The 14,795-nt window shown below is 57.4% G+C and overlaps 1 protein-coding gene and 2 non-coding genes across 3 annotated transcripts; 1 reads left to right on the top strand and 2 right to left on the bottom strand.

Moving 5' to 3' along the window:
* Nucleotides 1-2,355: 2,355 nt before the first annotated feature.
* TRNAY-GUA (transfer RNA tyrosine (anticodon GUA)) lies at nt 2,356-2,445 on the top strand. The gene is given in 2 exon segments: nt 2,356-2,392; nt 2,410-2,445. It is a non-coding gene; the product is annotated as a tRNA-Tyr (tRNA).
* A 2,550-nt stretch (nt 2,446-4,995) lies between these two features.
* Nucleotides 4,996-5,069, bottom strand: TRNAT-CGU (transfer RNA threonine (anticodon CGU)). The gene has a single exon. It is a non-coding gene; the product is annotated as a tRNA-Thr (tRNA).
* Nucleotides 5,070-7,408: 2,339 nt separating this feature from the next.
* On the bottom strand, nt 7,409-13,955 carry LOC142821624 (zinc finger protein RFP-like). The gene is made up of 8 exons (XM_089771208.1): nt 12,089-13,955; nt 11,709-11,804; nt 10,982-11,212; nt 10,602-10,624; nt 9,922-10,034; nt 9,182-9,202; nt 8,855-8,881; nt 7,409-8,514 (listed from the first exon to the last, which is right to left on the bottom strand). Exons 1-8 carry the CDS (start codon nt 12,503-12,505, stop codon nt 7,955-7,957), a joined length of 1,488 nt encoding a protein of 495 aa, XP_089627334.1. The 5' UTR covers nt 12,506-13,955; the 3' UTR covers nt 7,409-7,954.
* Nucleotides 13,956-14,795: the final 840 nt, after the last annotated feature.

Genomic DNA, 14,795 nt, shown 5'->3' with positions numbered 1-14,795 from the left:
CAGTGACATCATAAGCGCCTTGTGCAGCACCTCAGCTCATTGGTTAGGAGGCAGTGACCTCACAGAGGGTCCATGACAACAGCCAAGTGGGACAGGGGCAATCTGAGACTACACACTACAGGGTGTTTGAGCTGCTCCCCATGAAAAGCAGTGAGAGGGAGCCCTTGGCTGTGGGACCCACTTGTGCCTGTTGTTCAGGGTTAAATAAGATCTCCCCCAGGAGGCTGCCTGTTCCCTTCCCATCTTCAATTGGCTGGGAATCAAATCAAGCAAGGGGCAGCAAACGCCAGGCACTGTCATTGTCTGGGCCACAGATAAAGACCCTCTTGGAGCTGTGGTCCCAGAAGGAGTCTCTGCAGGCCCTGCAGTCCATGCGGAGGAATGTGGACATTTATGGCCGAATGGCCAATGGTCTTACAAAGAAAGGTCACCTCCCTCCTACCCCCACATCCTAGAGCAAGTCAGAGCCAAGGTCAAGGAATTGCGGCAGGGGGATGTGAGGGAAGCTCACTGAGAAATCAGACGACAGACGGACACTGTCAGTAAACACTCATATCGGAAACGCTCCTCTGGATGCTGGGCCCACCAGAGCCGTGTGCCGCTGCCATCTGCCTGCTCCGTGGACATCTTCCCATTGCAGAGCACGCGCTGAGCCAGACTGTGACTAGACAGCCTGTCTCTGGGCACCCAGGGGCTACGTCTACACTGCAGGCTCCTTGCTCAAGAATGGCCGTTCTTGCACAAAAACTTGAGAAGCATCTACACTGCGCACGCGTTCTTGAGCAACTAAATTTACGGCAAAACGTAGGAAAAGAGGGCTTCTTGGGCAAGAGTTATTCCTCTCCCCATGAGGAATAAACCCTCTTGTGCAAGAGTTCTTGCACAAGAAGGTAGTATGAACGGGCAACAGTTTTTGTGTGTGCAAGAAACCCCTATGGCTAAAATGGCCATCAGAGCTTTCTTGCACAAGAGAGCGTGAACACTGCCACGGACATTCTTGCCAAAAAGCACATGGGAGTTTGGATGTGCTCTTGCACAAGACGTTTTGCACAAGAACTCTTGCACAACACAGTTGTTGAGCAAGAAGTCTGCAGGGTAGATGTAGCCAGGGGTTGTTTGGGTTTCTTACCAGCACTGAGCTTTGTACAGCAGCCCAGGGGACATTGTGAAAAGCCAAAACCTTCCAGCCCTGGGTGTCCCCGGCCAGCCAGCAAGTGGCACAAAGGTTTCTGGTAGTGCTGGCTTGGGGTAGGTTGAAACAAACCCCCAAAGTTCAGACGAGGTGGCCGAGTGGTTAAGGCGCTGGACTGTTAATCCACTGTGCTCTGCAGGCATGGGTTCAAATCCCATTCTCATTGGATGTTTGTTGCCTTTTCTCTTGCTTCTCTCAGATCTTTCTTCAGTTCAGTGCCAGCCCCTCCTGTACCCCTGCCTGCCCCAGCCCCTCCCGCTGCAGCCTGGGAAAAGGGGAAATCTCCACAGAGACACTCCCAGTTGGGACCCTCAATCCCTTCTGCCCTCAAGGGGAAACCTCACAAAGGAGATTCCAGGCAGCCAGGCCAGGGGGTCTCTGAGATTCCTGCAGCCTGTTCCACCTGGCCGTTGCCATGGCCCCTCTGTGAGGTCACTGCTTCCCAGCCAATGAGCTGAGGTGCTGTAAAAGTTCCTTGTGATGTCACTGCTGCCTTGCAGGCTCATGTCGTGCCCCTGGCCAGCCCCTTGGCATGTGTGAGCTGCTCCCCCTCTGCCCCCGTCACTCAGGGCTGGTTCTGGGGCTCACACAGGGAACATCAGAGGCTGCTCAGGGGGCCACATGCCCCCAAGGTCACCTTTTAAATGTCAGGGCAAGCCAGGATCTATCCTGTCCCTTCTGCAAGACCCCACCCCTTTGCTGAGCCCCTGCCCTCCCCAAACCTTTCCATGGACTCTTGGTTACTAATGGACACTCGCCACTAATGACATAATCACACCCCAGCCATTTTGCTAGGGCTGCAGCTGGGGAGAAAAGTTTAATTTAAATCATTAAATGATTAAGCATTTGAACTGTCTCATGTTAGTTGATCAAACTTCATTTTAAATAAAGGAAAACATTATGGCCAGAACAAAAGGTTTCAGTGCCGCACCCCTAGAGACTCTGGAACAAAGAAGACACATGAGAAGAACCCAACTTTCTTCCTTTTGCTGAGACATGGGTGGATCTAGCTCAGGTTTCACTCAGGGGGTCTGTCTGCATGTGAAGTACCTGTGACAGCCCCTGTGCTCCTCTGCCCCTCACCAACGTCATCTACTTGGGGGAGAAGTTGCCCTGAGACTTGCAAAAGGAACAACCTGGTTAAATTAGCATTGTTCATGCACCCTTCAATAGCTCAGCTGGCAGAGCGGAGGACTGTAGGGTGTGTTTGGCCAGTGATCCTTAGGTCGCTGGTTCAACTCCAGTTTGAAGGAGCCATTCTTTTCCCTCCAACATGGCCTTAGCAGAAAGCAACCAAGGTGGTTACCTTGGGTCCATGTCTTCAGAGTGCTGCACTTCAATTGACAAAAGGATTGTGGGGATGAGCTGCCAATCACATTTCTTGGGCTGTGCAGTTTCTGTCCACACACAAAAGTTCTTTTGGAACAATGGCCGTTATTCCACAATAACAATGCAAGAGTCTACACAGCAATTCCGTTATTTTGAAATAATTCTGAAGTAACAGATGGCTTATTCCGACTTCTGCAAACCTCATTCTATGAAGAATAACACCTGTTCCAAATTAGCTATTTCAAAATAAGGCCTGTGTAGCTGCGCCACTGCTGCTAGTTTGAACTAGCCCCTCCCCGGGGCCATTCTGAGTTATTCTTCCCAGGGCTCTAAATCAAGACAGCTCGTCCACACTGGGGAGCCTGCCTCAGACTATTGTGAGGTTTTCCTGCAGTGTAGACGTGCTAGTTCGAAATAAGCTATTTTGGAATCACTATTCAGGACTTTGAAACCTGCAATGTGAGTTCAAATCTCAATGGGACCTCCTGGGGTGGGCTTGTTGGTGTGAGGTTTTTCACACTGCAAGCTTTTTGCACAAAAATGGCCATTCTTGTGCAAAAACTAGCGGAGTGTTTACCCTGCATGTGGATTCTTGCACAAGAAAATATACAGTAAACCATTAGAAAAGATGGCTTCTTGCACAAGAGTTATTCCTCTCCCCATAACGAATAAGTCCTCTTGCACAAGAAGGCAGTGTGCACAGGCAAGAGGGATTTCTTGCGCCAGAAACCCCTATGGCTAGAGCTTTCTTACACAAGAGAGTGTCCACAGTTCTCTTTATAAGGAGATACACCATCTCATAGAGCTGGAAGGAGCCTTGAGAGGTCAGGTAGTTCTGTCCTTGCACTAATGGAAGCTCCAAGAACCATCCTTGACAGATATGCCCCAGATAACTAAATGGTTATCTCAAGGATTGAATTCATAACCCTGGGCTTAGCAAACTAACATTCAAATAACTGAGCTATCCTGCCTTGCTTTTAGGGCTAAAGCACACAGCAGTGTGGACTTGCTCTTGCACAAGAACTCTGGCCCAAAACCGTTTTTGGGCAAGAAGCCTGCAGTGTAGATGGAGCCTAAAGTTTTTCATATTTTTTTGTTTTAAAAATATTTCAAACAATTGTTCAATGGGCCCCAGGCCTGGAATTGTGCTGCAGCTGCCTCCCTTGCTATGGTCGCTGGCTCCATGTGCTCTGGGCTTCTGTCTGGGTGCTGGCAGGGGGTGGGAGGTGGCGGGTACCGATGGGTAACAGGTGCCAAGGCGCATACAGAGACGCCAGCGTCTGCATCTCTGCAAGTGACCTCACTGTGCACACCTCAGCTTTTAGGAAACACTCTCCTCCTGTCTGCGCCTAACACCAGTGTCACTGTCTGCTCCTGAGGGGTCCTGTCTGGGGGAAATGGCAGTTCCAGGGGACACTTGCCCAGTGTTGAAACATCTCACAGATAACATGGCAAAGAGGAAGCCAAAGAGACTCTACACCTACCAGGAAACATCACAACTGTCAACCCAGGTGGGACTTGAATCCACAATCCCTGGTTTAAGAAACCATTGCTTTGTCCATTAAGCTACTGGGGCACACTAAAGATAACAGAGACAGAAATTCCCTCTTCCAAATGCACATTCCTCAATTTTTAGGTGCCAGATTCAAGCCGCTGGAAGGAGCCAGAAACACGGAGGGGGGGGGGGGGGGGGGCTGATCACACCCCTCTGAAAACCACCTCTCAGGAGGCACCTCCAGCTGCCCCCAGAGTGTGAAACTCAACACCTTGACATCTCATCTCCCTCCCAAAGCCAGGGGCTTGTTCCCACAGCCGCAGCCTCAGCAGGGAGCCACACAGGCGCTCACTGCTCGTGGGGAAGGGAGTAGGTCCCACAGGTCTGGGGCTGGTGGGGAATGGGCAGTTGTCACTGAAGGGGAAGGATAAAATGCAGCCACATTCTGAGGGCAGGGAGAGCGGCTGGGGCTGGGCTGGTGGTGCCGTGGGATGTCCCTGGGGGAGTTCTGCAATGTGACCCTGGCTCCCAAGGCAGCAAGTGCAGAATCCCCCTTGGCGAGCGCAGGAGGCTTTGACCAGCCTGGTTTAAATCCGTCTGACGGGCTGGACGACCCCGATGCTGGAGTGTCAGAGCCCCTGTCAACCAGCCCTGTGTTTGTCCCCTCCCCCACCAGGCAGGGAAGGGCCCACGCTCCCAGCAGAGAGTTACAGGCACATCTCTCGCACTCAGAGCACTGGGATGACCATGGAGAAGGACTCACTGGCCCATGTGTGGCAACCAGGGACTTACAGTGGGAGTCAGAGCCCTGCCTGGCCAGTACTAGTCATCTCTGCACCTGCTCCAGGTTTCTGGTTTCCTTCTCCCTAACGAGCCTCCCCAATCAGCATTTCCTGAACCAGCAGTTCCATGGGTGGCCAGGGGAGGCCTCTTCTGTGTCCCAGAAGGACCTAGGAAAATGTGAACAAAGGCCACAGCAAGGCACCACTGGGAGTTGAACCCAGGATCTCCTGTTTACGAGACAGGTGCTTTAGCCAGCTAAGCCATGGTGCCCTCTGCAGGCCAGCACCTAAAACTGTTCTATTCTATGGTCCCAGACAACACCTTTGACTCCCAAAGTGCAGCCATTCACCATTTCCCTCCCGCCCTGGCGGTGTCTGGCTTCCTGGGCACAGAAGGCTACAGCTCAGTGGGCAGAGGCTCTGACATGCACATCTCCCCCAGCCGCTGGGACTGTAGAGTTGGCCTTGAGATTTAGAATTGCTGAGGGGAGGGAAAAGTGCAGCAAACGCTAATCGTCTGGATTGTAAGCCCTTGGGTTTCACAGTTTGGGTTGGAGACCCCAGGTGGGGGCCTGGCCTCCTTCGATTTGGTCCCTTCCTGAGGGCACAGAATTAACAACCTATCGTATGGCTGGAGGGTCGATTCACAACATGAAATTATATGGAAAGGCCTCGTTTGTGGTGTCACTTCTCTAAGTTTCTGTTTTACTTCTGTGCATAGCACTGCGGGACCCTCTGTACTAATACTTGCCCCGGTCTTTCAGAACACTCTGTCTACGATGAATGAGGTGACAGATTGTAACGGCGATGGCCCGAATAGGAGCCTGCTGCTCTCCACAACACCCCAGTAAAAAGACCAGACTTCAACACCACAGTGGGAAAGGATTGTTCTATAGTTGGGTTTAAGGCGGTGTCCTATGCACGGTTCCCTGTAAGCCCATTCTCTGCCTGCCAGAACACCTACTATAGGCTCCAGGGAGGCGGGGACCATGTGCCCTCCTGCCTCCTCATGGCACAGCCCCACCTCCCCGTGGTGATGGGTGGGGGCTTGGCTCCTGTGGGGCTGGGCCTGGGCAGCAAGGGGCGGGGTTAGGGCCGGGGCTTGTTTTCTCCAGCCCTACTTTCACCCACAGTGCCTGCTACTATGGAAGGCAGCTGGCCAGCCCCCACTGAAGAAAGTAGCTGAGAGAGAGAGGAAAGGAGGAGGCAGGAGCCCTCTCCCAGCAGGCTGGCCCTGCACATCCTAGGCCCCAGTCTCACCCTACTGCTCCCTGCAAACCACTTAACCTGTCTCCGTTTGGGGTCGACTGGCCATGGCAGTCAGCTGAATGAAGACAGGCTGGGTTGCTGAGAGCATCCAGTGACCAGCACTCAAACACAGCACCCTGGTATGATGAGCACCACGCTCAAGTTCGCCATCCCACAGCAAACAGCCCCACCTGTAGCCTTCTCAGAAAGGAGCCCGGGGCAGCTGCAGGGACGTTGTGGGCTCTGGAACAAGGTGGGTGGGGCAGGAGCACTGCTCACAGGTAGAGGAATTAGCTCAAATGGTGGAGGCTTGCTTAGCATGCAGAAGACAGGGTAATTGATACCCATGTTCTCCAGTGATGGAGATTCCCCAGTTCTCTTTCCCCATAGGGTTAAGAGCTTCCAATAGCCCCTCCCACTTCCTACCTGCTCTCCCCAAAAGCCAGCCATGCTGGGGCAGAAAACTACAGGGCCCCAGCCCCACTCTCCCTTCAAGATTTGTGTTTAAAAAACAAAGGCGAATCTGGGTAACTTTCTCCTCGATTTAGACCAAAATTCATGCAAGTGGTTTGTTTTTTGTAGCTCTGCACCTCCTGCACCCCTAGGCTGTGTCTACACTGGGCCACTTATTCCAGAAAATCAGCCGCTTTTCTGGAATAAGCTGCAAGCTGTCTACACTGGCCCTTGAATTTCCGGAAAAGCAACGACGCTGTACTGTACAAAATCAGCCGCTATTCCGGAAAAGCTACACTGCTCCCGCTCGGGCATAAGTCCTTATTCCGGAACACTGTTCCGGAAAAGGGCCAGTGTAGACAGCCCAGTAGTCTTTTCCGGAAAAAAGCCCCGATCACGAAGATGACGATCGGGGCTCTTTTCCGGATATGCGCGTCTACATTGGCCACAGAAGCTTTTCCGGAAAAAGGGCTTTTCCGGAAAAGCAGCCTGCCAATGTAGACGCTCCTTTTCTGGAAAAACTGAAAACGGAATAGTATTCCGTTTTAAGCAGTTCCGGAAATTCATGCCAATGTAGACACAGCCCTAGAGACTCTGGGACAAAAAAGCACATGGGAAGAACCCAATTCTTCCTTTCTTTCTTTGAACATTTTATGGTTTTTTCACCTATGAATGTTCAAAGGTGCAGCACAGTATGGGGTGTATGTGCCCTGCTTTCTAGAGAGAGCTGGTCAAGGCAGGAGAACAAGGGAGCAGCTGCATACCTGTGTGGCTGCGCTGGTTATGACACAGGGACATTGTTACTGAACAGTCTGACAATGCCATAACAAATTGGGTTCTGAGAAAGGTTTTGGATTGCTTGAAGTGCCGCAGCTGAACTACACACAATGCTCTGAAAACAAGTCAAACATCGATATTGATGTAAGGGAAGAAAAAGATAAAAAATTCCATTTCTAAAAATAGATTTTTAATACAAAGCTGTTGAACTGTGAAGGAAAATGTTCTTGTGCAGACACCTTGTTACAATGACAGGTTTCTAAATTAGTTGTTTTTTCTTTCATATTTGACACTGAGATTTCACAGCAGTAGAAAATTCTGACAGGAGTGAAAGTCCCCTCCCTCCTCATCTCGGGCAGGGGATGGGGCAAGGTGAGAGCAGCAAACCCCACCCGCTGTCTGGCCGCGCTTCGTACCAATTTCAGCCAGTGCTTGGGTGCAGCAGACCTGGGGCAGGGGGGAAAGGCAGCCTGGGTTCTTTCCAGCCAGGGGGTCCCATTCACCACACTGGGCTGGGCTGCCAGGTGTCTGGTTTTCCACTGGAGGCTCCAGTTGCAAAGGGAAAGGGGCAGCGACTGGTTGGCACAAAACATCCAGGTACCTGCAGTAACTGGCTCCCATCAATAGGGGGAGATAACAGCAGCGCTGGTAGGGGCCAGTCGGTGTTGTGGGTCACTGTCAGGGGCAGGGATTCCCTCTGGCCTGGGCCGGAACCGGGCAGATGGTCAGGGGAGCTGCGTTGGTGCCCCCAGCGTTGAGACCAGGACAGAAGAAAGGGCGCAGCGTCCCGGAGAAGGTGCCGGTGAAGGTGAAGAGATGGGACCTGTCAGTCACATTGTAAAACGAGACCTCACCCGCCTCGTAGTCCAGGAAAATCCCCACCCGGCTGGGCCTGGCGCTCACGGGGAGGGGGGTGGAGGGGGAGGTGCCGGCTTCGTATCCCCCGTCCCTCAGCCACACAGCCCAGTATCTGTTATTAGGTGATGCTGTGACGTTCCCCTTTCTGCTCACAGATTCCCTGCAGACCCCCAAAGTCCACTCAGTCTTGTCCCCCACCCCCACCTCCCAGTAACGTCTCCTGCCCGCGAACCCCTCGACAGCCAACACATTGATACAATAATCAAATCTCTCCGGGTTGTCGGGCAGATCCTGGCGCGTGTCTCCGTATCTCACACGTTTCCGATCCTCAGACAGGACGAGGTCGGGATGAGCCGTGTCTGGATCCAGCGTCACGTCCACTGGGGAGAGAGTCACAAAGTCAGGGCAGGGGGCAGGGGCGGGTCCCTGGGGTCAGCGGGAAATTAACCTGCCCCCCCGTTAATCACTGTGGGTATGTCTACACTACCCTCCTAATTCGAACTAGGAGGGTAATGTAGGCATACCGCACTTGCAAATGAAGCCCGGGATTTGAATTTCCCGGGCTTCATTTGCATGAAGCCGGCCGGCGCTATTTTTAAATGCTGGCAGTTCGAACCCTGTGCCGCGCGGCTACATGCGGCACGGAGTAGCTAGTTCGGATTAGGCTTCCTAATCCGAACTAGCTGTACTCCTCGTGGAATGAGGAGCAAGGCCAGTTACCTGCAAATCTTCGGGCTCGCCTGAGTCCTGGAACAAGCAGAGAAAGAGAAGTGAGAATTCCCACTGCAGGCCCCCCCCCCCCCCCCCGGGAGGGGAGCAGGGACGTCTCGGCCCCTCCCGCCACCCCCAGCTCTGCCCCGGCTCCCCACAGAGCAGGGTCCCACCGCCTCTGACTCCCCTTGGCTGCTATGTTCCACGCTCCCCAGCTGGGCTCCCCCCTGCGCTGATCCCCTCGTGCCCACCCAGCCCAGGGGCTGCTCCAGGTGGGGGAACAGGCTCCCAGCAGCTGCCGTGCCTGGTCCTAGGGCAGTGCCCCGGGATCCTCACCTCTCTCCGCAGCCAGCGCCCCTGGAAGGGAAGAGAAAAACCCGTCACTGGGGGCTCACGGCCCAGCTCTGCCCCGCGCTGCCAGAGGGTCCCTGGGGAGCAAGGCCCCGGAACCAGTTTCTCTCAGGTGTTTCCATCCCCAGCCACGCAGACCCTGGGATTTCACATGCACCAGAACAGGGGAAGGGCCCAACTCCTATGGCCACCAGAGGGAGTTAGGGGCCCAGCTTCTCTGGGGCTTCTGCAACTCCCGCCAGGCACCAGTGTGACTCACTGGGCACCTGCCTAGCTCTGAGCATCTGGCCCAAGGGGTTCAGACACCGGGCCCAGGCGCGCGGCTGGTGTCAGCCAGGGAGGCTCCACGAATGTCCAGAGAGCTGGGACTCGGGCCCTGAGTCTGTGACAACGTCTCCCACGGCAACCAGCTCCCAGCATCCCCAGAAACCTCCCCCTGCCCCTCTGCCCACGCAGGCTGGGCTGGGGGACTCTCTGCTTGGCAGCAAGAGGGGGCGGCCGCAGGGACAGCAGGGGAGGCACCTGCACTCCCTGGGCCTGTTCTCTGCCATTCGCATCCTGCTGGGATCCTGCCGTTCTGCTCAGAGTAGCTCCCTGCCCCTCTAGGGCTCAGGAACCCACCAGGCCCCCAGGAGCAGACCCTGGGGTCTCAGCTGGGCCTTTCCACCCCCCTCTCCACACCCCCAGACAGTGAGAGAGGAGCCCCCAGCAGCGCCGCCCCGTACCCAGGAATCCCGTCACGGCCCCCTGGAGACTGTTCTCTCTTGGGAAGTCCCGGATTCTCCGCTCCAGCTCCCGGCACTTGGGCGCTGGATGTGGCAACATCACTGCCTCGCCTCTGCAGAGACACGAGAGTGTTATTGGTCTCCCTCTTCGCCCTCCCCCCCGCAAGCCAGACAGGGGAGCGGGTGGGGGCTGGGCCACAGGCAGAGCTCACAGGGCCCGGACTGCTGCTGCCCAAGGGAGTTTTTCCTGCCAGCACAGCCTGGGGGCCTCTCTCCAGCCAGAGGGAAAACAGCCCAGGCAGCACCAGGCCCAGCCCATGTGCCCCCTAGAACCTGGCTGGGCGGCTCCCAGGGCTGAGAGAGGGGCCCGTTCTCCAGGCCCAGCCGCTCCTCAGGTTCTCCGCTCAGCCCCCAGGGGCCGGGTCACTCGCCATGGGGTGAGGGCTGTGGGATGGGGACACTCCCCCCAAGGCCTGGCCTGGGACACTCGGCTCTTTCCCAGAGACCCCCTCAAGGGCCAGGTTCCCCATCCCAGAGCTGTGGGGCAGTCCCCTCCCAGGGTGCCTCACACCCCCACAGCGGCAGTGGCCCCAGGACGGTGGGTACGGAGGAGGCAGGGTTCAGAGGGTGAGGCAGTCCCATGGTCAGGGGCTGGGGATGGAGTCACAGCCCGGACGTACCTGCTCACGGCGCTTCTCACACCCTAGAGGGGAAGGAGACAGAGCAGAGAGTCACTGCCCATGGCCCAGCCCGGCCCCCTGCCCTAGAGGGGTCACGCTGCTCCCCTGCCCCACTGGTCGCTCCCCCAGGTGGCAGACCCACTGAGGGGCTGTGCTAGGGGCAGCCGAGCCCCTTTTACATCAGCTGCTTTGCAGGAGGCCAGGCCCACTTTTTCACCAGCCTTCCCAATGGGCCAAACTCCTGCCTCTCTGCAGCCCTGGGACCCTGACCCTGAAGCCACACCGGGCCTTGCTCCCTGCGCTGAGTTACCCTGCGAGCCCCCAGTGACTCAGGGGGTCCCCTCCACACTGGGCTCCGGGTGCATCTGACCCCATCTCACCTGCAGCAATTCCAGCGCCGGCTGCCGACACGTCTCCTCCAACTCCGAGATCAGGGCGCTGAGCCGGGAAATCTCCTCGCCCAGGTGGGTGGCGTGTTCCTCCCTCCTCCTCCCAATCTCCTCATCCAGCTCCCCCAGCCGGGCCAGCAGGAGGCGCTCTCGCTCCACCAGGAACTGCCGCAGCCGCTCGCACTCCCAGCGCACCAGCTGCCGCTCCACGTCCGTCTGCCTCTGGGGGCGCAGAGCGGGCGGGGCCAGGACGCAGGTGAGCGGGGCCGTGAGAAGTGGCAGGGCCTTGTCCCGGCTGCAGGGAGCGTTTCACTCCGTGTCTTTGCCAGGCCGGCTGGGTCTGGCCCAGGGCTTGTCCCAGGGCAAAAGTGTCACCGAAAATCACCCCAACCCCCGTCACTGCACCAACAGACTGAGGTGCAGCCCGGGCCTTGGGAAATGGGTCCCAAACCAGCCGCTGGCATTCCTGGGGTATCTGACACTCACACCTGGGGGTCAGCACAGATCTCCCCTCAGCCTGACCCTGCCACAGCTGGGCACATGCAGCAGTTTGACAGGCCTCACCCCTGTCCCCCATGGGAGAGAGGCAGAGCCAGAGGCTGCTCCCAGTGACCCTGGGGTGAACCCACTGACCCCAGTGGGAACTAACACCAGCGTCCCCCAGGAGCCTGACCCCCCCGCCCCCGTGCAAAGCGGCTGGGCAGAGCCAGGCACCTACCAGGAGCCTCTTGCTCTCCTTGGTCCAGTCGGATTCCAGGCCCCGGAGCGCGTCTCTCTCCTTGTGCAGACGCTGCAGGCGGCTCAGGATTTGCTCCTGCAAACACAGACAGCGGCTCTGGGAGCTGCTTGGGGCCACTGGCTCGTGCCCAGCGAGAACAGCACCACGGAGCAGTGAGACTGGGGGAGCAGGTCCCCCCTCTCCAGAACATAGTAAGTCCCCAGCAGCGCTGCTGGACCTAGCCCAGCCCCATGTGGCTGAGGCCTGCTCTCAGGCAGGCCCCTGGCTCTACCCAGGACAGGTCAGACACACGCAGGGGGCTCTGTTGTTGCAGAGAAACTGCCCCTATAACTCCCCGCCCTCCAGAGCCTGGTCCCTACCTTGCACTCCTGGGCAGCTTCCTCGATGGGCACCACCTTGTGCGTGCGGTGCTCCCGGGATCTGTCACACACCACACAGATGGGGGCTTGATCCTCCTGGCAGAAGAGTTTCAGGGTCTCCTGGTGCTTCTCGCACCCTGGCTGCCCCTTGGGCGCTGGCCCCGCCGGGAGCCGCAGGCGTTTCACCAGCTCCACCAGGTTCCCCAGCTGGTAGTTGGGCCGCAGGTGTCTCTGCAGGATGGTCTCTCTGCACTGGGGGCAGGAGAAGTTGGGCTCTGACTCCCCCCAGCACTGGCTGAGGCAGGCCCGGCAGAAGTTGTGCCCACACTCGATAGACACTGGGTCTGTGAAATACTCCAGGCAGGTGGGACAGGTCACCTCGTCCCGGAAGCTCCCAGCCAGGTCCCCAGCAGCCATGGCCCCTCTGCAACCCTGTCCTGCGGGTTAGTTTCACTTCCTGAGAGTAAGGAAGCACTGTAACTTGTTCAGGCTGCCTTTTTTTTTAAAGCAGGTTTCACAACTGGGAGCCAATCACACTCGCCAGACAGAAATGAAGAAAGAAAAAAAAGCCAGAGAAGTCAGAGCCCCAGAAATGCCCCAGACAAGCACGAAGCTACCTAAGAAAACTCCCAGACAGTTAAGAGACACACAGAACCTTGCCTGATTAAAAGTCTCAGGGGGAGCCATGTTAGTCTGCAACTAACAGAAGCTTAAAAATGAGTTTTCAGTTGCACCACCCACTGCTCTGTGTTTGTTGTCTGAGGCAGTGGGCTGTGCCACGGAAGCTCATGACACTCTCCAGATTTTTTGCTAGTCTCTCAGAAGCTACAGGGCCAGGTGTTTCTTAAGGCACCCAGAAGCTGGTGCTGCTCTCGTTTATAGGCATAGGCAAGAGCTGAAGGACTGTGTCCCTTACAGTGAGCTAGGAGTGGGGAGGGACCGTAGGGTGTTTATGCAAATCGCTTGCTCCTGCTTTGCTTAGGTGTGTTAAATCTCCACCGGATGCAGTGGGGTTTGCTCAGCATCATCAAGGGGCCCTGTGGCCATTGTCAGTTACTGAGAGAAAATCCTCTCAGGTTTGGGGGTTTTCCTCGCAGGTTTAATTGCAGCATCATCCCCTTTCTGGAGAGAAGCTGTTGCCCTGAGTCATGCTCCTCATTAGGAGGGGGCTAAAGGGTGGAAGGATTAACCCCCCCATTTATCCCTCATGTTTTACAATCAAATTCTGTTCCCCTTTGCTCCCAATAAAGGTAACATGCTGCTAGGCATGTGACTCACCCCATCATTAATAATCGTCAGAGTCTGGACCCATTTGGGGACCAGTGTCCCCCAGCTACTAAGTCAGGGCTGGCCACCCCCAACAGGCTGTTTTACTGTCCCAGATGAAGTAGAGAATGGCTGTGATAAGGGCCATCCCTCCTCCCAGGGGGCTGCTTTCTGTTTCATTGCCCCATTTCCCCGGGGCAGGATCCAGAGTGGCCACAGACACTTGCCCTAGTCCTTTGCCCCAGTTCCCCTCCCCTCAGGCCCCACAAGCTTAAGACCAATGATCCCAAGAGGGTGGGTGGCTGCCCCTGGTACTCAGACACAGCCAGCTCCTGGGAAGACACATGGTTGTTCTGTGCCAGCGACAGGGCAGAACTGGGTCACTGGGCTTGAGGGCAGAGCCACCCCCCCCCACACACTGAGACTCAGCCCCATGGCCCATCCCAGCTGCTGTTCCCCCAACTGCCCTGAAGTCTTCTGGCTCCATTCCCCACCCTCTGTGACTATGTCCCCCCCAGGGCGCCCTGCTGCCTGGGTCAGAGGGTGGGCCCGGCATGGGGGGGGGTCTGTGTGCACAGGCTTCCCAGGGATTCACTGCGTTTTGACCCGACTGCCCCCCCCGTTCGCCCTTTTCTGTCCGCCCCCCCCTTTGCCCGTCCTCAGAGTCGCTCTGTGCCCCCCAGCTGCCCCCTTCTGACACGGGCTGTGACCCGCTTTGGGGCCCCCACGTCAGACCAAGGGCAGCTGCTCCCTGCTGGGGGGGGGGGTTGATCCCTCGGCCCCAGAGCCCGCACTTCGCCCCCCCCCCATTACTAAGGGCAGAAACCCCCTGGGGGCGGGGCCGCTACGTGCTTCTGCAGCTGTAGGAAGGGGGGGCGGGGCGGACACAATAGCCCCCCACCCCCCGACGACGCCGCCTCCCGCTCCGCTCTCGCGCCCGGGGCTCAGCGCAGGGAAAGGCCCCGCCGGCCTGAACACGCAGCAGCACGAGCCCCGCCCCCGGCAGCCCCTCTGGCTCCGCCCCCTCCCAGGCACGTGGGGACCCGCCCCCTGTTGTGACACGCGGTGCCCGGCCCCGCCCCCAGCAGCTGCTGCAGCTGCCCGGCCCGGGGCGTCCAACCCCGCGGGGCGGGGGCGCGGCCAGGCAGCTCCGGGTCTGAGCTAAGCCCCGGCGCTGATCCCCACCCCCTTCCTCAGCGCCCCGGCCGGGTTTTCAATGCGTCTTCCCCCGCCCGTCGCTCCCAGGCCCTGCTCAGGCCCCGCTGCGATTGGTCCCCGGGCGGAGCCCGCAGCAGCGTCTGACTCCGCGCGCGGGTAGAGAGGCGGCCGCCACTACGCATGCGCCGCGCACTGCCCGGAGCGAGTTCTAGGGGAGCCGTTGGGGCCGTTACTCGCCGCGCTGCTGCATCATCTCATGGCCAGCTCAGTGGGTGGCGCATGA

This window comes from Pelodiscus sinensis, chromosome 19 (genome assembly GCF_052426305.1).
Source record: "Pelodiscus sinensis isolate ZL-2025 chromosome 19, ASM5242630v1, whole genome shotgun sequence".
Classification (NCBI taxonomy): Eukaryota; Metazoa; Chordata; order Testudines; family Trionychidae; genus Pelodiscus; species Pelodiscus sinensis.
The sequence above is the reverse complement of the archived record's forward strand: the minus strand, read 5'-3'. Positions and strand labels throughout refer to the sequence as shown.